Here is a 26,323-nt window from a genome sequence, read left to right as displayed (position 1 = left end):
ATCAACTTCCAACAGAGCATAAACAGTTTCATGGACTCTTGGTTATACGCACTACGTCAATTCCCAACCCATATCTGCTCCAAATATGATGTAATCAAGGAATTCCGATGTAACAGACGACCATGCAGAAAAAAGCCAGAGGCTGCACACCCTGGGTATCCTGTAATCTTGCCAGCAGGAACCAGCCACTTATCTGGAAGTCAAGAGAGTGTGTTGCTTCTCTCTATTCTGCATGCAAACGTTCATTGATTGCAGCACACTCTTGACTTCACATACCCTGATAGTACCAGCATTCAGTCTGAGCACTCATAGAACTATGTATGGTAAAACTGTCTGTCCACCCACATGCACAATCACCATTCCCGCAAGCACAGCACAAAACGCACAGCTAATTGTCGTACAAAAGGATGTTACTGTACATATGACTGAAGAGTTGGTGGCAAAGCTGCAGAAGCACACACAGATAGAAACAGAAACTCTAATAAGGTAACACAGCCATAGACTTTACACAAATGTAAAGGGAAGCAACATACATTTACAGAACATGTCTCCAGTCCTGGTTAACTCAAGACAGCTCACACCTACAATACCAAGAGAAAATGCCACCTCACATGCCAACTACGAATTCAAAAGATTTAAGACTCTCCAGGGACATTTACTAGGAAGCCCGTCATACAGAACTCTCCCCAATAGATCCGGAAGACCTCGGTGTGCATCGCAAACAGTTAAAACTAAGAGCGTTAAACTGGGAGTGTGCGCAAATGCGCACTACATTGCCTACATTATGCCGGTGAAGAGCACACCTTGTAATTGTGCACTCAAAGCCCAGGATTGCTCATAGCAGAACACCAATCTCTGCTTTACAAGCTGGCACAAGCCCTCAATTTTGATTTCAGATCTACCCCACAGTTTGGCCAAGGATCCTGCACTTCACAGATAAGGTTGCCAGATTTAATGATGGCAGTGTGCAGCACAATTGGCCATAGCTGCATAGTAGTAGCAGGAGTAGATAAACAAGGGCGTGCAACTCCCCGATGGATTGGCCCATGGCGGAATTTTTTGTTTGTGTAATCTTTTCTACGTCGCACACGCTGCGAGTCTTTTGAGAAGTTTTGCCTCGTGCAATTGGCCGGGTATTACGTCACAAGGTGGGTGCCCAGCACATTCTCTCACACTGCTCCGAGGCAAAATGCAGTTTTCTGAAAAAGGTGACGTCAACAAAATTTCTGCCGTGCGCCGGGAGATATTCAGATTATGCAGAAGAGATGCAGAGTTGCACACTCTTGTTTATCTACTCTTGGTAGTAGCGATGAACTCTAATAGTACACAAAAAGTTGTGGACAACACTTTTCGGCAAAAAAAATTGGGAGAATAGCGTCAAAAATCAATGGAGATGTTTTCACCAGCACAAGTATCCTTGTTACAATTGACACGTTCCACCATTATCCTACAGAATATTTACAGGTATCGGTACAAAGTATAAGGAAATTATTGATATCATCCCGAACCATCTTCTCACAGATTTTTTCAAATATAACTATTTTGGGCTACCTGTGACATAATTTTTTTGTGTAGATTAGTGAATAACACATCATGGCTGATGTCCTCCACCATGCAAGTACATATAATAGACAATTAACGAAGCAATGATTATATCGTGCTACGCTGGTACAATGGACGACAGAACTGCTTGTCTGACATTAAGTGTAAACAATTCACATATGCACGCACGCATGCCAACAACAATAATCAGGTATAGTTCACACCGCTTGCATATCCCTAAACTGATACAGACGAACAACAAAGACTTACAAATTTATGCAGTCACTTCCATAGCCTGAACCTCCTCCTCTTGGACCTTGCCCTTGTTCTTGTCGTCCATCTTGTTTCGGTTCTTACGGTCCAGGATAGACTTGCGATCTCTGTCCAACTTCAATTTTACGATCTCGACCTTGGACGGGTGAATTCCAACATTTACGGTAGCACCAGTGGCCTTGTCGCGCTGAATCCGTTCAATGTGGACGACAAAGCGCTTACGGTAAACTGTGATTACCTTGCCGACCTGGGTTCCCTTGTAATGGCCACGGGTTACAACCACCTCATCATCCTTACGAATGGGCATGGAACGAACGTTGTATTTTTGACGAAGCTCCTTGGACAGAGGTGCACTCATCAGCTTTCTCCTCACGCTGGATGGAGCAGAGAAATGGGCCTTGCGGCACTTTCTCCTTGAGGAGGACACATCCGAAGACCGCTTCATGGCTGCGACGGGAAAGAAGAGAAAGAACGAAGGACAAGAAAGTCCAAAATATGGCGCTTGTGTGATTTTTTGCGATTTTTTACTGCAAGCCGGCAGGAGGTTTTATAAATCGGCCAAAAGCAAGTTTAGCAGTCAGATTTTCACATCTATGTCGACAGCGCTGCCACGCGCTAGAGGCACTAGCCTGCGCATGTGTACGACACAGTCTTTGCCCTTTGGCTAGCGCCCGTCAAGTGTGTTGTGTTGTGGGCGAGCTTGCACACATTTGACCTGGGTAGGGTGCTCAGCTGGTCGCTAGCGGTGGAACTGTGTGTTGGTTGCGGTATCAGAGCTGGCTGAGCAGAAGGCCCGTGCAGTTTGGGGTTCTTTCAGTAGGTCGCCAATCTCAAGCAATAATTATTCGAACCTCTTCTGAGAACGAACTTTGTCGGACCTGCCACCATGGCAGGGTTCTTCAAGAGTATTTTTGGCAAATCTGCCAGAGAGAAACGGGAATATCCCAATATAAAAATGAATCAAGATCCTGACCTCTTTTGGGAAATCGTCGGCGAACTTGGCGATGGAGCTTTTGGCAAAGTGTACAAAGTGAGAAAATATTGCTGTGAAGTTGTGAAAGTAGGGTTGTTTGCTGAAGGGTCCATGTGCTATTTTTCACTACGCCCCCACTTTGACTGAGCATGGCTTTATGGATTGCAATACACTTCTGCTGTCTAATCTGCAGTGAATCGTGATGTGACTTGAGTTGTGGTGGTGTGTGTGGGGTGTCACTATGATTATTATGATGGTGTACGTGATCGTTACTAGAGTTTGCTTCAGTGGGCTTCACTGGGGACCTGCAAATAGAGAATAAGAATAATCTAATGTCAGTGATCGGTGTATGGATATATTATTATTATTCTTTTTGAGGGTTTTGTTTCAGTCAATTTCACTTTCATTACAAAATCTACACACTGTCTTGTGCAGACTGGAGCATAATAATTATCTCTGAATGGAACTAAGTTACTTTCACAGCGGGGGTCTGAGAGCACTTGAGGGCGAATGGTGGATATGTGCTTTGACTGAGTTTGAGTAGGGCATGGTTTGGTTTTTGTATTTCTTTTTCCAGCCCAGTGCAAGTGAAATAATTCTTTTCAGTTGTATGGTAATTTTCCAGTAGTTACCGTACTGGCAATATATGTTGCCGCGTAACGCGTAACGCAGGGGGGTGCGGCGTAACGCGCGACCAGGCTAGTGCGACAAATTTTCGTTGAGTTCGTAACGCGCGTCCGGCGGGGTGCGGCGATCTTTTTTTTTTTGAAAAGAAAAAATGATGCGGCAATAGAAAAAAAGTGATGCGGCAATAGCCAAAAAAGGACTGCGGCAATATAGAAACCTGTGTAACGGCTCCTGTGCGACTTTGCATGTAACGCCCTGCGTGCGGCAAACATGTGCCAATGTAACGCTTCATGGCCTCATTGCGGCAACATATATTGCCAGTACGGTAGTTCTGTAGTTGCAGACTACAGAGTCTTCGTTAGGCAGTGCATGCCTGCCAATGTATACAAGTCATGTACAAGGAGGTGCTAGTACCTACAGAATCTAGATGGGGCCAAGTGGTCCTTGCACTTCTCGATTGGTGTAATCTTTACTGTAAATATTTATATTTTTTAGCTTTAGACTCTTGCGCTATGATACGCGTCGCCTATGACACCCCTTAGAATTTCCCACCTTGCTCCCCCTTATGTTCTGGCTGCCCGTTTTGGATCCATCAGTTGCCTGATGATCGTAGTAATACGTGAAACTCAGAGTTGTAACAAAGCTTCCAAACTCTCTCTTGTGTATATTTTTTAGCAATATTCACTGGTCGAGGGAATGAAAAGGGAAATTAAAAAAAAAAAAAACTTGTCATACATGTACTTACAACCGCATCTTGGATCTTGATTTTCTCACTGTAAAGGTGGGTTGGGTTGCTGATGCTACTTATCCAAACTAGCACCTACATTGGGTTGCTGATGCTACTTATCCAAACTACCACCTACATGTACCTATAATGCAATCGGCTGTCAATAAGTTGATCGATCAGCGTATCGCCATGCATACGTGTCACACTGTGCTACTCACGGTAGCAGACCAATGAACTACAGAATTGGTCTTGGATGCGGAACGCGGTGCACAGCCATAGTTGCACGAATAAATGAGGCTCTGTACTGTGCTACGCGAGGATGATTCATAATCCATGGCCCACTTCAGCTGTATGCATTGTACCTGTATAATCGCAGAGCACAATGGCACAGCTGAATAAAATGCAATAGAGCTTGACTGCGTATCCTGAAGCTTCAGTGAGTGGTAATGGGAATTACTCGTTGAAACTAAAGGTGAAATTAGAAGTCAGTCTGATAATGCAACAATTAGGCACACAACTGACAAGGAGTACTGAGACATTCAATGGCCAGCACCTTCGTAGCTGTGTGAATTTTAGCTTGTACTCGTCTTCAGCATGTCTCTCTCCCCTCTTTTGGAACTCTCCTCAAACTCCAGCCTTCTAGGTACATGTAGTAGGAACGCTGTAGTTGTGTGCGTTCGGAGTTGTTTTCTAGCTGGGTGTCAGGCTGTTGGATGTCTCAGTTCTCCTTGTCAGTTGCGTGCCTAATTGTTACACTATTTGACTGTTCATTACCTGGTTCAGTTGATGGATTGTTGCTCATACCAGTACCTCGTATATACATATTGATCCGTTCTCTGTCCAAAATGTGAAAATTGTGTAAAGATTTCTTGTTAATACGTTATAATATTATACTCTGACAGGATGGACTTCCTGGGACTTTGATGATATGACATGCTTGTTGGGTGTGGCTGAATGTATCCTGTTGGTACATTCCAGTAAGTGGTTGCGAAGAGAAGCAGCATGTGTGCGATTGCGTACCAGTGTGTTTGGGTGAGTAGTTCACGAGGGAGGACGTCATCCTGCGTTGTATTCCTGTGTGCACTTTTCTACCCAGGCTAAGCATCGCGAGAGAGGCTCGCTTGCTGCTGCAAAGATTGTGGAGCTGGGTGATGGTGATGAACTCGACGACTTTGTAGTTGAAATTGACATCCTAGCAGCATGTGGGCACCATCCACATATTCTCTCGCTGGAAGAGGCGTATCTGTTCAAAGGAAAACTATGGGTAAGAACGTTCCCAGCATTGGCAATACCCTGTGGATTTGCTGCCCAGAGCCTGCAACTATAGTTGTTCTTTTCATATCCCTAGTCTATGGTGATGTTCCATGGGGTCACACTCAATATAATCCTTACAAAGTACAAGCAATCTGAAAGGGTTTGCTTTGTGTATTTTATGGGAGAAAAGTCCGCCATTCGAAAATTGTCTGTGTTGAGCAGGATTGTATCCGGGCACAGGCTATTTGAGTCCCACTGTATAACTATTATATAAACTGCACGGTTCACTTGAGACCCAGTTAGACTGAATTTTCTCCATCCGTAAGAGCGCCACCACCCTCGACAACCAAGGCGCAGATGCAGCTCCTAAAGCAGTAGTAGTGCGAATGGGATTTTCGGTCTTTGACTACAGTAATTTGTGGTGGGTCTTATCTACATGACTGTACTCACCTCCCTTGTTTATCAATGCTAAAACTCACAGCTGGTCAATTCCAGAATCTGGCTGTATGCACAGCGGCTTGCTATAACAAACAGACGACAATAGATAGACTCCATTTACTATGGAGACCTGTACGGCATAATTTGAATTTCTTAACATAAAAGTGCACCCGCTGGGTAAGTTGAACCCTGTCATCATGCAGAAGGAGGACATTTTGCAGTTTGTGCCGACAGTTTATGAAGTTGGCACTTTAGGCAATAAATATCTCTAAATATCTAGCCGAAGGTGTCACGTTCTCAGCTCGCTCATGTTCATCCATCGCATGGAAAGTGTGTTCACGTGTGGGATGGAAATACGGTTAGCTTGAATTTTTTCTTGGTAACTTGACCATGTACATGTATTTTGCTTGAAACTTTGAATTTTGTCATTTTTCTATCTGCACAGATGCTGTTGGAGTTTTGTCCTGGTGGTGCAATGGACGACATCATGCTAGGTACAGTAAAGAACTGGTAATCCAGACCCTTGTGGGCAATTGCATTTCCGGAGGTCGGATATGAGAGATGTTACTTGTAGGATAGTGAATACATCTTTTTTTAAATAATATGTATGTGCATTCGTGTACGGTTATAGAAATATTCAGAACTGTCCTGACCTACATTTGAACCTGCAACCCATGGAAAAGGGCATTAGCATAGGACATGTACGTCCTCCACATCACCAGGAGCGTTTTGAAGTGCACTAGCTGAGCTGGTGCTCTGTCACGTGTAAACGCCTGCGTGCGCCTGGGAGCAGCCCTTTTCTTCAGGTCTCATGGTGTATGGTAATTTCGGCTACAAATACGACAAGAAAAGTCCAACCACCGGAGCGCTGGTTGCATTTCGCAGCCCAGTGCTTCTGGCGCTTGTGTCGTGCAGCCTTTGGATTTGCTTAGATTTTAGCTGCTGCAACTGTAATATTTTGCAATCTCCCAGCACGGGTCATTGATGGCACTGGTGTCATTCTCTCGTTTTGTCCTGCCTGACAGAGCTTGACCGTGGCCTAACAGAGAAGCAGATCAAGGTAGCCGCTCGGCACCTTTTTGAGGTACGGTGGCGTCCCTAGGCATTACTTGTTGCTGCTGCTGCTGTTGCTGTTGTTGCTGCTGCTGCTGTTTATGTTGTTGCAGGCTGTGTACTCAGATCTGCTTTTGCAATATTCGGGTGAGGCTGTTTCCTAGTTGTGCTCATGGATTACCATCCCAATTCTGAGTTACTTTTGAATTTTTCTCTCCTCTAAATTGCACTACAAATCATAGTATTTGACCACTTCATGCGTCCGTGTGTTGTGTGTCCTGGCCCAGATGCGACACGTGACCGTCAAGTTTAATTGTTTTATATCTTTTGAATGCTTATTGTTTGCAGGCACTAATAGAGCTGCGCTCCAAGCGTATCATTCACCGTGACTTGAAGGCAGGCAACCTTCTGCTCTGTGCTGACGGTAGCATCAAGCTAGGTAATCTTTTTCAATTCCCTTCCTATCTATCTGCCTGTCCGTTTCTGAGTCTTTCTGTGCTCTAAGTGGTGGCAGGTGAACCCCAGTTCTAAGTTCTACACTGTTTTGCAAGCATGCATGTGTCTACTCTCCGCATGCTCTCACTGAACTATGCGAAACCAGGAGTTGGATTTTGCTTGCCACCGCTGCAGGTATGTGTGACGTTATTGGAATGTTACATGCATTCAAGTTGTTTGAAATAACTGACAGTAGCTTTCATGTGACTTGAGTACTTGGATCCAGCGCATGTTCTCCACTGGGCATCGGGCATTGTTCCTGCTGTTGTTGCCGTAATTGGTGGCGTCGGCCTATTTGTTGACGGTGCAGGTGACTTTGGTGTATCTGCAATTAACAAGAAGACGAAGCAACGCCGTGACTCATTCATTGGAACACCTTTCTGGTGAGTGATACCCATCCGTCGCCGTTGCGTTTACATATGCTTAGTCACTTGGCTACCGGGACCTTGGTTGAAGACTAGCACAGAAATGAGTCAGGGCATGTGCCCAGTGAAGTTTGGAGGTCAACTGTGCTCTCTTCTTGAGTCCGCTCTCCACTTTACTATGTCCATTTTCTGTTTTGTTGTGTTGGTTTTTTTCGGCCGTTGGTTGTAGGATGGCACCGGAAGTAGTAGTGTGTGAAACGAACAAGGACCTACCATACGATTACAGGGTAGGTGTAATATTTACATTTGCCACGTGTGAATTACTCCACGATTGTCTGCCCTTGCTGTCTGCAGAGTTGTCTGGCTCCATGCACTCAAGCTGTCAATTGGCAGCCACATGGTTCGCCGTGCATTCTCGTTTACAAGGATGATCGAACAACAGTTTCGTTTTCTTGTTGTGGCTTGCAGGCTGACATCTGGTCTGCCGGAATCACTCTTATCGAATTGGCCGACATGCAACCGCCTTACCATGAGATGCATCCTATGAGAGTCTTGTTCAAGATCCCCAAAGCCGAGCCTCCGAGGCTGGTTGCCCCATCACGCTGGTAAGTCGCAGTCTTGGAACAGTAGACTGGGCTGCCATGGAGAAATTCTCACAGAATTCAACAGGAGCAATTGCTTTTTTTTGAAACAAAGAAAACGGTGGGGCACAAGTTTTGCGTTAGAGTCCGCCGACTAATCCAGATTTTGAACAGTCAGACGTGCACTTGTGCCCCACCGTTTTCCTTGTTTCAATTTAATATTAATTTTTCCTTGGCTCACCATCTGAGTACTTGTTGCTATTATTATTGTTATTATTTAATAATTATTTAATGTTGGATATTATTTGTCCTCGCATGTAGATTTCTCTCTCTCCCCTTTTTTTGGGATGCATGCAGGTCACCAGAATTTAATGACTTCCTCGCAAAGTGCTTGGTGAAAGATCCGAATAACCGACCCACTGCAGAGGACATGATGGCCGTAAGTATACTGTCTATCACTTTGTTATGTTCTCTTCCCGAATCAGTCTGATCGCATGGACTGTTGTTGTTGCGCATGCTATCGCACCTGCCTGACTCTCAGCCTCTTGGTGCCATGTGGCCGGTGCCAGCGACAAATATTCCATCAGGCACACTGCATACTCGCCTGTCTCTCTCACTATCCATCATCCGAACCAGCTACCACTCCCTTCCGTATCTGGCGAAGCTTGCTGAGGTTGTTTCCTGCTGCCACCGTTTCCAGTTGGTAATCCCTACCGGTGAACATCCTGCAGCAAAGTACCACAGAGATTGAGTGAAAGCAGCCTCTGAGTCAAATGAGCCTGTCCCTGCCTTCCTAGTACGTACCAATGCGACGCTCCCTACTTTCTTGTATGCGTCCTCTGTTTATCCTCCGTTTTTGTTTTACTTTACAAATCGAGTGGATCTTGTTGATCCGGATCTGGATCCGACCCAACAATCACAGCCTAAAAGTGCTTGCCTTGTTGCACCATGGGTATGGAATACTGTAGATATCAAATGCACAGACTCGCTATAATGTGCATTCGTAAGTATTGTATGCTACGCTGAATGCAAACTTTTATTTGGTACTACTAAACTTGAGCTAAAACACTTCTTTCGCTAAAATCAGTTTCCTCTGAGACAAAAATGCGATAATACTCATGTTTTACCACCTCCTTACTGTACTTAATCCACTATTCCTGTTCCTTTTCCTTTGCCTGTATTTCACCTGATGAGAAGGCTTGAAAGTATACTTGTGAAACCAAAAAAACTTTCAAGATGTTCGTAAAGAGTCTGAAGTGTGTCCTTTTTATGAGCATCTTCACTAAAATCACTAAAATTTCACCATCACTAAATTTAGCTGTTTCTCAGGTCTTGACCTCTGCAACTGATGTGTGCGCATGTGTGGTGTGACTTGTGTACATGTACAGCACCCATTCCTCCAGGGTGTCACCGACTGGACTGCTACTCGCCGCCTGTATGCAGAGATGAGGGCTGCAGTTGTGGAAACTGTGGAGGAGCTTGGCGAGTCTGAGGTGAGACAGCACGGTGTGGTGGATGTGACTGTTGAATGGTGCGCAGTGCTAGTGAGTCAGCGAAATCCCATCTTACGTGTATGTACTCGGACCTCTTTCGTCTTGTGCTTTTTCTGACGTTTGTTCTTTGCTTTCTGGATGCACAGGATGCTGTCAACGCTAACAATGAACATGACCTGTGAGTACTAACGTGAATGTAGTACAATATGTGTGTGCCAAGGGAAATGTTCTGTGTTGGGCAGTTGTGCTGAAACTCTCGGCACTGTGCGTTTATACCCTTCGCAGGTGCTGCAGACGGTGGCTGAACTGAGCGCCACCATCAAGAGTAGGGAACAAACGATCGTATCGAGTACTCGAGTACATCGCCCTGCAAGTGTGTGCAGCTTGAACTGGCTTCGCTGTTCCCTATCAACATCAAAAGCTCGTGTGGCTCTGTGTCATTGTTGTTCGTATCTTGGGGACGAAAAATGGGCTACCTTTGATTGAAATTGCACAAATTCCATGACAGGTTTGGAGCCTTCCACCATCTGACCTGCATGTAACTTATCAGTAGTTGTGTGCCACATGGTGGGTGGTGTGAGTGTTTAGTATCAGAAATCCCACAATTATGAACAGTTGTACATGTTTGGGGATCATGCGCTCTTTTTAGTCCTGTATTGTGTTCCAGGCAGTGTAGACCAGAACATGCCTAGGCGGGCCATTGCGGTATGCTCACCGGAACATGCCTAGGTGGGCCATTGCGGTATGCTCACCGGAACATGCCTAGGTGGGCCATTGCGGTATGCTCACCGGAACATGCCTAGGTGGGCCATTGCGGTATGCTCACCGGAACATGCCTTGGTGGGCCATTGCGGTATGCTCAACAATGCAGCTGTATGTCTTTTATTGGCACATGGGTATTTAGCTTTGCCGTAAGGGCATGCTTGGCAGTGTGTATTTTGTGATGCGTGCCTTCCGGGCACTGGCATTGCTCTTCATTCCCCGGGATTTCTTTCTTTGCATTCCTTGTGCAGAGAGCCAGAGCCAGAAGATGTGGCGGGCACCAGTGCGCCGTCTTCTTCATCCGGAAAGTCATCACTAGCGGCCACTCTGGGTGCTGAGCTAGACGACCAATTGGCCGTTGCATCTGTTACTAGCTCAGCCACTGCTGCATCCACTGCAGCACCCAAACACACTCGCTCATTCGGCGTCGGCAATGTTGTCAAGCGTGCACCGGATAACATCGATGCACCACCTACAATTAAAACTCCTAAAGAGGACGGTGGCAAGGAAAATGTAAGGAGTTTTGCAAATGTGTTTGTGTAGAGTTCGTGTGCTGGGTGGTTGGAATGTGTGTGTGTGTGTGTGTGTGTGTGTGTGTGTGTGTGTGTGTGTGTGTGTGTGTGTGTGTGTGTGTGTGTGTGTGTGTGTGTGTGTGTGTGCTTGTTGTAAGTTGCTATTGACATATTTGCGACTTACCTGCTTTTTGAAAGTTTCTACTGACCATCTGCTATTGGTATGCTACATTTGTTGTGATAGTTCATCGCAGCTTCTATTAAAGCTAGTGACTTTTTTCACTTGAGATTAGTGGTGCCTGATCTTATTTTAGGTTTTCCTGCCACGGTCAACACCGGTCCTGCCATCGTTTTCTCGCCATTGCCATCTTCGTCGGAGCCTCATGCCTGTCCCTTTTCGAATTGTCACAGCCAGTCATGTGTTGCCCTATTGCGACCTTGTGCTTCGTCATCCTCGCCACTTCACCTGCCCTTGTAGCAAGAGCGGGTGTCTTCGGCAACATCCAGTCTTTTGCCACTGTCATACGTTCCTCCACTGCCCTCGCCACGTCCCTCCCGTCGCATGTCTCCGGTCACTTGTTTTCTTCCACCACCCTCACCACATTGCCGCCATCCCATGTCTCATCACTTGCCGGTGGACTTTGTGTGTCAACCGGCTGACTGCCGCTCTTAAACATTGGCCACCTGATGGCCTCTACGTATGTTGCTTGTACTCAATCCTCTCTTCAGGCTCTTCAGACGCAACATGCAGCATGGATGGACATGATGCCTAGTTTCCTTTCGTATCCGGAATCGTGGACATCTCTCCTCCAGCTCCTTCTTCTCTTTTCGTCGAATCTGTAGGTGTACACTTGTACGGAGAGTGCTTCGCAAAGTTAATTCGTCCGTGATATTTTGTCTTGTTAAAATTCAGTGAAACTCACATAGTACATGTACGTACTCTGATAAGACATGCTAGTACACTTGCTTAGTACGAGCATTGTTCGGGGTATGGGTGTATTGCCCAATATTGAAGTATGGTGGGATAAGAAATATCTTGGATACTACAGTGCTGGCAACTGAAATCCGACCCCTGAGCAGTGCATTTACATTCTAGCGGTCTCTATTTCGTAGTCTTACAATCCCGTGTTGGGTCTTTGCGGTGTGAGCTCAGAGGTCAGATTTCAGTTACCAGCACTGTACACGTAAGTACACGTTCCTACTGTCCATATGTGGGTACTACTTATCGGAGTTGCACTGTAGTAAAAAACGTTGAGGCTACCGTCGGTAGTATACAGGCCTGACTCGTGTGGAAGCATTGAAAATGGAAGAGAATGCATCGACACATAAGCATGCTATTGCACGCCGGCTTATGTGGCCGTAAGCACTGCTTTCGTATGCAACTTTCCGGTACAGTAGTAACATTCATTTGTGGTTTCCTGATCAAGGGTCATGCAAAGCATGCGGTTCTGAAGGTGGTGTAGCATTTTACAAGTAACTAGGAAAGACTACTTCATGCCAAGTTCGCAAGACCACCAGGCGAAACTGAACTTGGAACTTGGTGAAGTCTTCTTTTGAAGTTGTCCCTGCTCTTGCTAGTCTCCTTCGTTCTGATACTGGATTATCCTATTGCCTTCCATTTGCCTTTTGCTTGCTGATTGCGTTGGTGCTCGCCAAGCAGATTCTTATTTGGCGTGCTCTGTCCGGCCACTGTCTTGTTCTGTGCAGGCTGATCCAGCGTATAAGACACTACGTCGCACTCGTACTTTCTTGGTCGATGGCAAGGAATACACTAGCACTACAGAGGCCGTGATTGATGTAAACAAAGGCAAAGGAACAGATCAACAAGCTCAGAAGATGGCACAGCAGCAAAGGTCAGTGCACGGCTGCTTGTAACTTGTTTTCAAGAATGACCTAATTTTAAATGTTGCGTGACTGTGCTAGTTGTCTCTGTGAGTCATGTTACGTGTAGAATATTGAATGTGCAGAGTGTGCTGCGGTTCCCTTTTTGCTTCTACCTTCGTTCAAGTCTACTCCTTTAGTCTCGTCTGCCATGTGTTCCATGATAACGAAGACCTTTCACTCTTGTACTACCCGACTTTCCTACAGGAAAATTGAGTATCGTGAAATGAAGATTCTTCAGCGTGAGGAACAAAAGGAGGCCCAGAATCTTTTCTCAATGATCCAGAAAGACAAAGATGACCAGGAACATCGCTTTGAACAACAGAGACAGGTAAGGAAATTCTGCGTGGTACCTGTAGGGCAGGCTACTGTAAAAGCAGAAATTTTCGGTGGTATGATATTTTCGGTATTCTCCAAAATCGGCGGTTCGGTGGAGAGAAATTTTTGGTAAAACCCGTTTTCCAGGTAAGTGTACTTGTACTAAATGTATACAGTACCAGTAGTACCGAAATTTTCGGTGCGTTTTTTTTCGGTAAAAATTGTCGGCACCGAAGTTACCGAAAATTAAACACCACAGAAAACTTCTGCTTTTACAGTATTAGGGATTGGGAGACGGGTCATCACAGAGGATTTTGTGCATTATGCTGTCATGGTAGCATCGGCAATAGTCTGTGCGATCACATTTAGCCTGCGACTTGAGAATGCTGCTGAGGGACAGGAATATCTTGATCCCTTGGGAACTTGTTTCAGCATGCGTGCTCATTGGTCTTGTGTTGTGTGCTATGTAGGACCTAGAGAAGCGCTTCGACACGCAGCTGGATGCCACTGCACGCAGCCAGCGCAAGGAGGTTGAGAAGTTTGAGAAGCGCCAGCGTGATGAGTACGCCAACAACTTGAAGAAGATGAAAGTAGCACAGGTTAGAGAAATGCCAGCAAACTTGCTTTAGTGTGTCACTCAGGTAGAAGGGACAAACCAGGCTACTACGAGCGTAACCAATACGATAATGATATGCATGACAGGACCAACATAAGTGCATGATTGTTCTTTTGGGTGGGGAAAGTCTCAGCACCCGCACCCCCCCCCCCCCCCCCCCCTTGATCACTATCCTGGCTACGCCCCTGACAATGGAACTTCAAAGTTCTCAAAAAAGACAAATAAATCAGACATCAGACATGTCTTTGAGTAGAACATTAAGCCATGGTAAAAAATAAAGTTGATTCTCAGGTCATGAGCCTGTGAAAATTGGTGCGAGCGAGCGATTTTTTAATTTGTTTCCCCACAATTTTTTTTATTTCCAAAGATAGGGTCACACATATGTACATGGTCACATGTTCATATATTCAGGCCAGGGAGTAGAAAAATACCGGTATTTTACTACTCCCTGATTCATGCCTTTCGCATTGACCGTTTTCTCTATATTTATATCACACTTCAAGTACAGCAGTCAAGCAATCATATTTGATCAACATGTTCGGTGTATTTCACGTTGCCTGTTTCTAGGGTGCTTGAGGCTCTGTGGACGGAGCCGCTTTCTTCGCCTTCTTTGCTGCGCTGATGGCACCAACCTGCGACTTCTTGCGCTTGCCAATATGCGGCTTGCTTGCAAGGTAATCAGGGCATGTAGGCATGTGCTCGACTCCGTCTCCGCGCAGCACATTGTCGGACCCACCACACTGAATGCAGACGACTGGGAAGCAGCCAGCCGAGTAGTAGGGCATTTCCAATGCCTGCGTGCATGTCAGGTTTCCCCGAACATACACACGTGATGCAACGTTGGCGTCAGCAGATGTATCACCAGCCAAGTCTTGGATAGATGCGCCACAAGAGAACAGCATATCAGCCAGCTTCGCATCCAGCGCAATGACATCCTGAGCCTTCAGCTTCCGCTCTGAGTAGAGGACCCGTGGACGATCACACTCGGAGCACGCAACAGTCCTCATGACATTCTTTGCTGTCTGGGCTGATGGCGTAAACGGAATGCCATGCTGCTGCTTGCCGTTGGCAAGGGAAGGACGGTGCTGCTCCGTGGTCCTCTGGCCATACACTTCTTCAAATGGCCGGTAGTGCTCACCAGATTCATCTGGGAAGGGATCGGGGATGTGGTGGAGGATCTCAAACAGCTCATCAGGCAGACGGCGTGGCTTGCAGATGCTGCACGTTTCCTCGCCGCACTTCTTGATCGAGAAGGAGTACCAGCGGCTCTGACAGCAGTTGTCGAGGAAGCGCTTCAAACCAGGACGGTGCGGCAGGACTCTTTGCTGGTGGTCATCAGGCGTGATGAGAGGGTCGATGGTCTTCAGCAGCTCGAACATGCCCTGCATCTCTGCATCACTTGCGCTCGCAAATGTGCCGAAGGGCGTACCTTTCAGCTGCAGCCGTGAGAACAGCGCCGATAGGAGGGACTTGGGCTGTTGCATAGCATCAAGCATTTCAGCCTTCAGCCCTGCGTCCTTTTCCGCAGCAGCACGGATCTGTGACAGAGAGTTGCACGACTTCAAGACCTTCTCGAACCTCTCCTCGCAGCTGGATCTCATCAGCCCCACTGACTGCATAGCCAGGTTCAGGATACTCATAGCTCTCTCCACTGGATTCCTCCAGCTGTTGTGCGGTGGAGTGCGCACAGCCACCAGGCAGTCCAGGTCATTCTTGAGGAACAACGCTAACAGGGAGAGCTTGGTGGACAAGTGTGTTACACGGTGGTCTGGACCACCATCGCTGTACAGGAACAGCATCGGCTTGGCGAGGTTGCGCGCCGCTATCAGTGATGATAACTCTGTTGCGTGGCGCAGTGGTGAGCTTGCTTCAAAAGCAGCATCTTTGACGCCAACGAAGCCAGTCCGGTTCTCTACACTCGATCGAGTCGTGCAACATGATCACACCTACACATGAACTTGCTCCGGATGTGAACTTGGATCCACTTGCACTGCACTGGCACACGCTTAGTGCTGCACTGCATGCACACGTCGAGTCTCACTAGCACTGCCATGTACGTGTAGCTGTATACAAACAGTGCAGTGCGTACTAGTACTAGTGCTGAAACGATTACGTTTTTCCTTAGTGGCTTAGCTGATACCATAACGATCGGCTTATCGGCTAAACGATTATTATTGTAACTACATCAGTACGTGTACATTCTGTGAATTTCAACAAAATTACGAGTCCAACATCGCCAACGACGAAAAGCGGGCGCATAGATCCGATGATCCCGCAACAAGTCCGTCAGCTGTTCGGACTGACCAGGCGAATACAGACAAGACAGAGGCAACTCACTGGTTGCAACCCAAGTGCTGATGGTGCCCTTCGCCTGCGACTTCGCTGACTCCGACGATGAAGTCAGAGAAGCCGGCCAGGAGTGCAGATCGGCGGATTTCGACGGATGAACTGACTTGAGGCGCACCAACAAGTAACTAGTTGCTTTTCCTGTCTATGCTCAAAATAGGCCCAGACGCAAGGCCTAGCTCGTCGTCGAGCAAACTGGTTCGTGAACCGTCGACAGAACGGAAAACATGACACTGAAGACTTCTTTACTGTCTTTAGCTCAAGACTACTCGCACGTGGAGGGAACTCCAGCCCCTGCAGCTAGTGAGTAGTGTAGACACATACTGAGCCTGCCCATCCTGCATGCTGACTGTATGTAAGAAAAGTAGTCAGCTCAAAAGACGGCGACGGTGACCACGTCGATGTTTCTCAGATCGCTCTTGTACTTTACACGTACATCGATGTTGCAAGTGGACAGTCATGTACATATTCGTGTCGTACTCGCAACACTTTCGATGCATGCAGGCTATGTGCGACCCCCAAAAGGGGGGAAATCTCGTTTAGCCGATAAAATCGAAATAACCGTTCGATCTATTTCTTATCGAGTAAGTAACGAGTAATCGATATAATCGTTTCAGCACTAACTAGTACACAGCATGCCAGGACTGTACAGTGCAGCCGTATTTGTACATCATGCATGGCCGGCCGGCCAATGCGCGCATATGCATGCATAGAATTTTTTTTAAATCGTCGGTGCACCGCCAAAAATCGGTGCGCGCGTACTTGAGAATCAAAGATAATTTTTACCATGGCCTTAGTAGAATTTTTATCAGTCAAGATGTTACTATTTTCATTTCATACAGGTTGATCATCTTCCATATACATGTACTAGTATTCCCAGCTACAGTTGACAATGGTCGATGATTTCCACTCCCACTAGTGAAGGAATTTGATATCTGTTTCCTACAGTAACTTGATGCTTGTTGTGACGTGGTCTCTGCAGGGTGATGCACTGAAGAAGTTCAGAAAGACACAGAAGCAGGACGAAAAGCGCCTGGAGAAGGATGTTGCAGTAGAGGTAAGTAGTACTTTTCCAGCTGCGTGTAACCATGGCTTGAATACGGTTGGGGATGGAGAACTTGTTCTGCATACTGAAACTTGTGCTTTGTTCCCTGCCCCAGGTGTGTGTCACGTAGAGTCCTAGCTCGTAAACTTAGAATAAATGCTCTTTGCCTGTGCATCCATGCAGACTAGGAGTGCTGGAGTTGTGCAAGATGCTGTGAAGAAAACTTGAACATATTTAATAATTAATAAAAAATATATAAATCTATGGGGTGCTGCTTTGCATGTTCTTCTGTATGTGGTGTACAGCTGGACAAGTTGAAGAAGTCCGAAAGGAAAGTTGAACTCAAGAAATGGAAAGACGAACATACCCGCACACTGGAGAAGCGCGTAAGTACCTGTCCAGCATCCTGTCACACCTTGTGTCTTTGATAAGGCTACGAAGAGGTTCGGTATTCCTCGACCTTCAATGAAGAAACCCTGTAAGAGCGAAATAGCTGAACGGAGAAACCCCTATCTAAAGTAAAGTCACGTTAGTTGACGGGTTATGCCACGGAACGCATGCAGTGGTGGAGAGTTGGACGTCTTATTGCAAAGGCCATGTTGAATAAGCTCATCACTTTCACAGCTCGATATATCATGACACATCGGAATACAATAATAGAAGCTGCAATACTCTTTTAGGGGTTGTCTGTGGATAACGATATTTTTCAATGCAAATTGTTATCAAGTGCTGTTCACTTCATCATTGAGTTGCAAAACATCGATGTACTCTGGAGGAAGATTATTATCCGTCAGTAGTTCTCCTTCATGTGTATGTGTTTTGCATTGATATGTGGCATATCTTTGCCATCTTCTCTCCTCTCAGGACAATGATTTCTGCGAACAGCAAAATCAGGAGCATGATCACCAGTGTCAGATCTGGAAGGATAACAATCGCCAGGCCATGCGCGATTTGGAGGCTCAGTTCTTAACACACCGGCAGGACTTGATCCGACGTAAGTGATGACAAGGAGATCGCCACCACACATTCATCCACTTTTTTATTTCACCACTGTGTTCTTGAGGTACCACTATGGCTTTTCCGGGCCTTTCATTGGGGTATACTTTAAATTACCATTGCTCCCCTCTACACACACGCGCGTGCGCAGGCGCTGTGCCACTTCTCAGCTGTTTATTACGGTACATTCCGGGACTCAGATCACGGTTGCCTAGTGCAGCGCGTATGCACAGCAACAACCCGAATACATGTAGTGAGACTGACCGTAGTGGATTGTACAGTTCCGTCTACAGGAATGCCGGCACTTGTGTGTATTGCATACAACAGTGCATACCTCTGTTCAACACCATGCTGTGCGCTGAAGTAGCTTCACAAGTAGAAAATCAACCTGGAGCGGATCGATCAGATCAATAGTATTGTACGAAAAGAAAAGTGTGTGTTGGTTCTCTTTGTTGGCCAGGCCGAGAGACAGAGTTCTGGGACATGGAGCAACGACACATGCATGAGCACTACCAACTCTCTAAGCATCAACTGAAGGAGGCCTTCCTACTACAAAGACATCAAATGGTCGAACGGCATAAGAAGGTAAGATAATTGTCAAGATAATGGGAATCAAACGTGCACTGTAGTGCTTTGTCGCTGTCTAGTTTGTTCTTCTTCTTGGTTCTATCACTCTTCCTGACACTGGGTGAATTTAGGCATTTTGTATGTATGTGTGCTTGCCTTTGCAGGAGTTGGAGCAGCACGCCCGGAGGGATGAGCTCACCAGGGAGATTATCACGAGGCGGCATGCAGTTGAGAATAAACAGCTGCCACAGGAGCTGAAGAAGCAGAAGAATCAGTCGCTGGCAGCTCTGAGAAAAACCTGCAGAAAACAGTCTGCCAGTCGCCATGAGGAGAAGGAAATGATCAAGAAGGTATAGGATTGTGGCAAAGACATGAGAATGAGCATGTGTGTTGTTGCGAGTGCTTGTATATGTGTGGTGGGGGCAGTTCTCCTCTCGGTCAATGCTGTGTTTCATTCTGAATTAGTTGAGCTCTGGGCTTTTACAGATCGAATTGGGCTCCTAACTTGGTTGTTATTCTGCCAGAAATGGGTTTGGGAAGTGTGCGTCTCGTACTTCTGTCTATTCGTTTGAAATATGCAACGAAACCTGACAGAAAATAAATTTCTGAAGGCCCCCTCTTTTGATGAATAGACCTAAAACATGGAGGGAGAGCAATCATTCATGCCTCGTTGGATTTCCCGAAAGTAGGGCTGAAACGATTATACCAATTACTCGGTAATCGATTGACAATTCCTTATCAATCAAGTAATCGTTACGTTATAGATTACTCGTTGAGGGATTTTGAGTCCAAAAAGTACTGAAAACCCCGTTTTTGTGAAATTTGAATCAATTTCCGCTGTGAGTGTGCAGTTGCCAGGGGTATGGTGCATGTTCTGAGGTTCAATTGACTTCAAACTGCCATGTTTTGGAGCTACCCTTTCACTAATGCAGATTTTTTGGTACTATGAAGGCATAGCTTGTGGAAACACAGTAATTTTGCACAGAATTCAGACACTATTTGGTAACGGTTATAATCGATTACTCGATCGTTAAGCTAAAGAGTAATCGATAGGTGAAAATCCACGATCGTTTCAGCCCTACCCGAAAGAGATCACCTTGTGACCAAAACACATTGTTTATGGTGGAAAGTTAGATGATTTGAAACTCGGATATTGAGCCAATAATAAAAGTAGAAAGGAAAAGGACATATGGAAACGAGTTAAGAGTAACTCTCCACCACTGTAACTAGATACTATATACAGTCAGAAAGTGCAACAACTAGGCACAAAACTGACAGAGTACTGAGACATTCGACGTCCTGACACCAAGTTGGAAGGCTGTCAGTTAGGGCTACGGAGATGTGTTGAAGCTAGGTGTCAGGACGTCGAATGTCTCAGTACTCTGTCAGTTTTGTGCCTAGTTGTTGCACTTTCTGACTGTATATAGTATCTAGTTACAGTGGTGGAGAGTTACTCTTAACTCGTTTCCATATGTCCTTTTCCCTTCTACTTTTAGTTAGATGATTGATCATCTTTTTTCCTGAATGGACTGTAGCACCCTGTAAGGGGTCGTCCGTAATTTTCGAAAAATTAAAAAAACCCGTCCTCGTGCAAAATTGTCTCTGACCCACCCACCCACCCACCCACCCCCATTTTTTCCCATTAATTTTTTGATTTTTACCGATGCCCAGCTGGAAAATAAGAACTCCGGACCCCTTGTTTTCTGACTGCACCTGTGTCAAGTACTAGTAGCTAAGTACAGTGAGTAGTAGGTCTACTAACGGCCATGCACGTCCTACAAATACGTGAAAAGTCTGAAAAGTCATGTATATCATAGTAGAATAGTAGATACTGGTGTTTGCGACAATTGATCCTACACTACGTCTACAGTACACTACACAGTCAGTGCAACAAGTGTATGAAAGTCATTGGAGAAGAAGAAGAAGAAAAAGTACGAAAAATCAAAAAATTAATTTCGCCAGCGCTCTTGACCACCCACCCCCTTTTTGCCTGAGGACGGATTTTTAATTTTTCGAAAAATACGGACGACCCCTAAGGGGCCGTCCGGGGTTACCAATAGTTTTTGCAAAACGAAAAGCTTTAGTATTTTTCAGCACCCACCCACCCACCTACCTTTTCTGCAGGTAAAACGAATTCCAATAAAATATTGATGTCAATTTTCGACACCCAGAAGTAACTGGGCATTCTCCATCTGCATTAAATAATTATTTTCAAAACGAAACTCCTGCAAACCCACCCACCCCCAAACGAAAACTTTTCGTTTTGAAAATTCTATTGGTAACCTTGGACGGCCCCTAACTGAGTTTCCTGCCATTTTCTTGGTTCTTAGTCCCAAGCAATGAACCAGTGGTTTGTTCGAGGGAATAGATAGGGTGCACGGTGCTAATGTGCAGACCTGTCTCATAAAATGGGCATCGGCACTGTTTTAGGTCCGCACACCACAGCTTTGTCTAGGGGAATGTGTACAGATGACCTCAGAATGATGTTGGCACATGGTCTATTACATGTATCTAGTAAATCATTTTAATACTTGAAACTTCCTGTCTTCCTTTGCTGTCACTCATATGTCTTTTTCTCCCGGTGCAGTTTGAGGAGCAGGAATCCAAGAGACATCGTGCTGAGCTGGCAACACTCCAGCAGAAGCACGAAGAGGAGTTGAATGAGTTCAGTACCCGAAACGCAGCTGCCATGAATGAGCTGAAATTACTGCAGGTCAGTCTGTGGAGTATTGTTGCTGTTTCTATTCACTATTTTAGTTCATGTATAGGTGTAGTTTTGAGTTCATTTGCTCCCATCCTGTATCCAATGTGGCATCCAATCCCATCTCAATGGTGAGACTAGAGCCTTGGACTTGTATGTGGAAAGTGTGCTTCCTTGTTTGTGCGTTGTGTTTGTGCATCATGGATGTAGGAGGAGAAGTGTGCTCTGCTTGTGGAGAGAGAGCAAACCAAGCTGCAAGAACACGAAGAGCATCATCAGCTGCAGGTGCGCGAGTACAAGGAGAAGCTGCACGTTCGCAAGACGGTAAGTGACCGCTTTTTGAAAAACAGACTGTGGTATTGCCACTATTGCGTGAGTGCCGTCATTGAGGATCCCATGGCTTCATGGCTTCTCCTCGTTCTATGGGGGTGTTTTTTCCTAGGGATACAGCGGTTAATTAACCACCTCCGTAGCTGTTAAAAAGTTCGATAATTATGGACGACTCCTAAGAATGTATGAGTGATTCATCGTTTATACACATCAGTTGCGGTTATCACGAAGTGGCGTGGCAGTCGGAGTCCGATGAAGCATACAAGTACAAACATGAAATTAATATATACCAGCTCTGAAAAGCATTGAGCAAGCAATCACCTGCATTCTGCTTATGTCCAACGTTACTATGTTGTGAAAATGTGAAAATTTCACATTTTCATGTCGAACGGTCGCTGTTGGGATGACGACTACACCAGGGTTTAGTGGTAAAGCATCACTGGCCATAAGCGAGGGTGCTTGGTTCGAGTCCGGGTGGTGACAGTCCATTTTTTTCTTCAGACCTTTCCTGTTTTCAACTCTCTCTCTCTCTCTCTCTCTCTCTCTCTCTCTCTCTCTCTCTCTCTCTCTCTCTCTCTCTCTCTCTCTCTCTCTCTCTCTCTGTCAAACTTATGGATAGAATATTATGTTGTTGTAGTGCGTGAGGTCACAGGTTATGCACAATGTCATATGGAAGTAGAGTAGGTGCAGTATACTTCAAAGTAGATTGTGGTCGCTTGGTCAACCGTTTAAAAGCTTCCGGTTAAACCAAGGAGTTTAAAATTGTAGCTGTTTCAGTCCTACTTTTATTACGTCACGAACACCAGTGAGCTGTTTCGAATGCCTGCTCCTACTCTATGTAGCAGTAGGTGAACCTTGTGTGGTGGTGGTGGTTGTTCTTACTTGTTGCTTCTCAGGAAATGGAGGCTGAGTTTTCCCAACAGACCAAGGAGCTCCTTAACTTCTACAATACTCCGCAAGCAGAAGAGAATGGAGAGGCGTCCGCACCACCGTCCGCCTCTTCGGCTGCTGAACTTACAGGCAATGGCAGTGCGGGCTTTGACGGCGATTCCGGTGTTGTGGCTGGCTCGGCAGCCAGCTATGAATAGCTGTGTGCTCCGTGCCATGGGTGGTGTAGCGTTGAGTTGCTAACATGCATCTTACTGCTTGCCACTGCTGCCTGCTGCGACCTGTAGGCTGCACACAGCGTAAAGATAATCTCTAAATGGCACCAGATTCATAACTTCTGGGTTTCCTTTGCCTACCGTGGACCTTTTGACTCTGCTGGCTGCTTTCTCTACTGTGGTCAGCTGCGACAACGAGCTGTTCGCCTTAGCAAGTCACAAACCTGTGCAACTACACATTGTGTGTCTATTGTTGACTTCAACTTTGCCTAGCTGCACCAATATCACGAATACCACAAATACCGATACCACCGCTGCCAATCCTGACAATAAGTGTAACAGCCACGGTCACCGCCAACACCACGCCTGCAATGAACCACCACAATGTTGTGCTGTGGCCTATGTCACGTGGGCCGTCGACACCCAGTGAGTGATGCTGTGTGCGTGCAAATGGAAGTGTTTCTATGTACTAGACACTGGTCAATCAGTCCACCTTTTTATAGCAGAATTGTCTATTTACCCAGTTTTGTCCGTTTCGTTGCCCGTCCCCAGTCCTTCATGGAAAGCTAACCTGGTTTTGAGCCCACTTTTCTTTTGTTGTAATTTTCGTAGCGTTTTTCTGTGCTAGGAACAATAACTTTATTTTTGTGATGGAATAGATGACACCAACGAGTAGATGTGCATTTTCAGGCATAGCAACATTTAGAAATGATGTAGACCCTGCCCTTACAATGCTTTTTATTTTCTTCTTTCCTCTATTTTTTTATAATCATGAGAGTGATGCTAACTTCCTGCTTTTGATGCGATAGCGATGTTCTTTTCTTTCATGGCTGCTGCCCTTCTTGTTTTTTGTCTTCTATTTATAATAAAGTTTTTTTAGAGAGCTACCTCCAGTAGAGGTAGTGCCTAGGTGTTATGGCTCTTGCTGCATTCTTACACGTACGCTTGTGTGCGTCTTAGAGTGGATCTGCTGCATCCGTTGTACATATTTTTAGTTGAAGTATGGCTTTCCTTTATTGATGAGTTTAGTAAACGCAGTGTTCAGTGTACCGATATGTCACTTCTAATTATTTAGTCCAGTGTCACGTCAACAAAGATATTAACAGTTGTATTGTGAAGTGATTGACTGTACAGTATCCTGGAAGCAGATACATGTAGAAGCCATCTATCCACTGCTGGCCGGCTATACTCCTGGTCACAGGCTGGTGATGTCAAGCCTTGAATCCACAACCGTTGTGGACTCTTACAAGCAATATCCAGACCGGGAGGGCGTTTTTTTGGAGTTTTGGCCACTCGACTTTGTGAAGCGTGCAATTTCATCCACTGAATCGGCAAAACAGCCAGGGTGATTCTCAATGTGCGTACTGCACCCGTTGTGATTAGGGACTCCCTAATACTACCAAGAGCTCCCAGTCCGCGACTGCTTATTTACTCTTGATAGCAGGGGGGTTATGTTATGTTTTGGATTTCGACAGCATGTTACAAGGGTAGGCACAGTGCTCCTGACTACAACTACCGGCAAGAGTACTTTATGACTGTACTCTTGCTACCGATACAAGGGTTATGTTATGCAGCACCGCCGAAAGTAGTTTTCAATTGGTCCGGTGGTACCATAGTCTTTCATACAGTTTGTGTATATGGCGGGTACACGTGCCCTCCTCAGCAGTAAACATGTATTGGTTGCCAACAAGTTGGTCCGGTGATAACCTGACCAACCGGACCGGTTCCGGCGGGCCTGTTATGTACTCTTGGTAGTACTACAGTCGTCCCTCTCTAATCCGGCACCTTTTGCAACGGCGTTTTCTGCTGGATAAACAAGGGTGTTCAGGATTATCCTGCCCTCCAACCCGGCCCTCCTGCTAGCATACATGTTGGTGTACGTCAAAACGTAGGGATTTTCTGCGTCAATCCAAGTACTTTGTGGAATGCATGTAAAACATACACTTGGGAATATCCTATGCACTACAACAAGTACAAGCATAGGATATTCCCAAGTGTAGGTTTTTTTTTTTTTTTTTTTTTTTTTTTTACTAGAGCCACGTAAACATGGTAAACCCGTCATGTGCTACATGTACATGTGTTGTGTATGTTACAATGCTCCTTGACAGTATGCGATGTAAAAAAACTGCTGGATTAGAAAATCAAATTAGGTACAATTATAATTTGTTGCCAGAAAGTGTGCTGGTTTGCAAGGGTGCTGGATAAACAAGTGCCGGATTAGAGAGGGACGACTGTACTGTAATGACCCAGGGTATGGTATGCAAGCCGGCTTGGGCCTCTGCCTTGTTCATGCTGTCATTGTGATTGTTATGACCAAGGGTGGGGGTTATGAACTCTTGTTATGACCCAGGGCCAGGGTATGTACTCTTGCTATACAGTCGTCCCTCTCTAATCCGGCACTTGTTGATCCGGAACCCTTGCCAACCGGCGCACTTTCTGACGAAACCGATTTTTTTCGTTCAACTCCTACATCTTAATCCGGCACTTGAATTCCGCCTCCGGCAGTGACTTTTTGAAACGAATCGCTCAAACTGCACGTAGTTTGATTTCATAATCCGGCAGTCGTAAATCGACTGTGCGTGTGTGTGCAAGAGTACGTATACATGTGAACATGTTCTCTGTTTTACTTTATCACTGTGTATATTCCTGGAGAAAAGTTGAGAATATAAAGCCGTGCACCAAATACTGGGGTCGACACGGAAAAACCCTGCGTTTTGACGTATGAATCTATGATACATGCATGCGAGTAAGGCCGGCCCGGCCGGGTCAGAGGGCAGGATTTCTTAATCCAGCACCCTCGTTAATCCAGCAGAAAACGCCGTAGCAAAAGGTGCCGGATTAGAGAGGGACGACTGTATTACAGTGGTCCCTCTATAATCCGGCACCATTTGTGCCACGAAAATCTGCTGGATTAGGGAGGGTGCTGGATTAACAAATCTGATTTACTGCTGCAATGTGCATGAAGAGGACATTTTGGCTACTGAAAATTGTGCTGGTTTATCGAGGGTGCTGGATTATAAAGTGCCGGATTAGAGAGGGACGACTGTACCAAGAGTATTTTTTACTCTTGATACTACCGTAAGTGTGGTCTTCAAAGACTTCATATTAGTGGGACTGCCCTATTCAAAATTTAATAATAATAATAATAATAATAATAATATTGAAGACAAAGATTGGGAACAAAGATTGGGACTTGGGAAAAGGGACAAAACGTGACCAGTGTTTGAGTGCCAGTGCACTGACCTGTCCCCGGGGAAAATTGCGATTCCGCGGCCGCGTTTTTTTCCGCGTTTTTTGCGATTTTTCAAAAGCCCGCGTTTTCCGC

General features: G+C 45.8%; 2 protein-coding genes across 2 annotated transcripts; one reads left to right on the top strand and one right to left on the bottom strand.

Annotated features, from left to right (window-relative positions):
* Nucleotides 1–392: 392 nt before the first annotated feature.
* Nucleotides 393–2,301, bottom strand: LOC135805218 (large ribosomal subunit protein uL24-like). Its single transcript, XM_065319229.1, has 2 exons — nt 1,813–2,301; nt 393–445 (listed from the first exon to the last, which is right to left on the bottom strand). The coding sequence occupies exon 1, from the start codon at nt 2,258–2,260 to the stop codon at nt 1,817–1,819; it is 444 nt and encodes a 147-aa protein (XP_065175301.1). The 5' UTR covers nt 2,261–2,301; the 3' UTR covers nt 393–445; nt 1,813–1,816.
* Nucleotides 2,302–2,523: 222 nt separating this feature from the next.
* Nucleotides 2,524–24,116, top strand: LOC135805217 (serine/threonine-protein kinase 10-like). The gene is made up of 23 exons (XM_065319228.1): nt 2,524–2,845; nt 5,239–5,406; nt 6,280–6,328; nt 6,860–6,918; nt 7,236–7,326; nt 7,693–7,765; nt 7,977–8,034; nt 8,216–8,352; nt 8,686–8,767; nt 9,717–9,821; nt 9,968–9,999; nt 10,835–11,096; nt 12,803–12,948; nt 13,184–13,307; nt 13,765–13,893; nt 17,239–17,313; nt 17,607–17,687; nt 18,166–18,295; nt 18,758–18,882; nt 19,029–19,214; nt 21,452–21,577; nt 21,776–21,889; nt 22,792–24,116. Exons 1-23 carry the CDS (start codon nt 2,702–2,704, stop codon nt 22,981–22,983), a joined length of 2,688 nt encoding a protein of 895 aa, XP_065175300.1. The 5' UTR covers nt 2,524–2,701; the 3' UTR covers nt 22,984–24,116.
* Nucleotides 24,117–26,323: the final 2,207 nt, after the last annotated feature.

Source organism: Sycon ciliatum, chromosome 1 (assembly GCF_964019385.1).
Source record: "Sycon ciliatum chromosome 1, ocSycCili1.1, whole genome shotgun sequence".
Classification (NCBI taxonomy): domain Eukaryota; kingdom Metazoa; phylum Porifera; class Calcarea; order Leucosolenida; family Sycettidae; genus Sycon; species Sycon ciliatum.
Note: the sequence above shows the minus strand (reverse complement) of the source record. Positions and strands in the feature narration are given on the sequence as shown.

Coding starts and splice junctions, on each gene's coding strand:
- LOC135805218 (XM_065319229.1), bottom strand. CDS start 2,260: ATGAAGCGGTCTTCGGATGTGTCCTCCTCAAGGAGAAAGTGCCGCAAG.
- LOC135805217 (XM_065319228.1), top strand. CDS start 2,702: ATGGCAGGGTTCTTCAAGAGTATTTTTGGCAAATCTGCCAGAGAGAAA. Junction 9,822..9,967: donor AGGAGCTTGGCGAGTCTGAG/GTGAGACAGCAC, acceptor CTGGATGCACAG/GATGCTGTCAACGCTAACAA. Junction 13,308..13,764: donor GCTTTGAACAACAGAGACAG/GTAAGGAAATTC, acceptor TGTGCTATGTAG/GACCTAGAGAAGCGCTTCGA.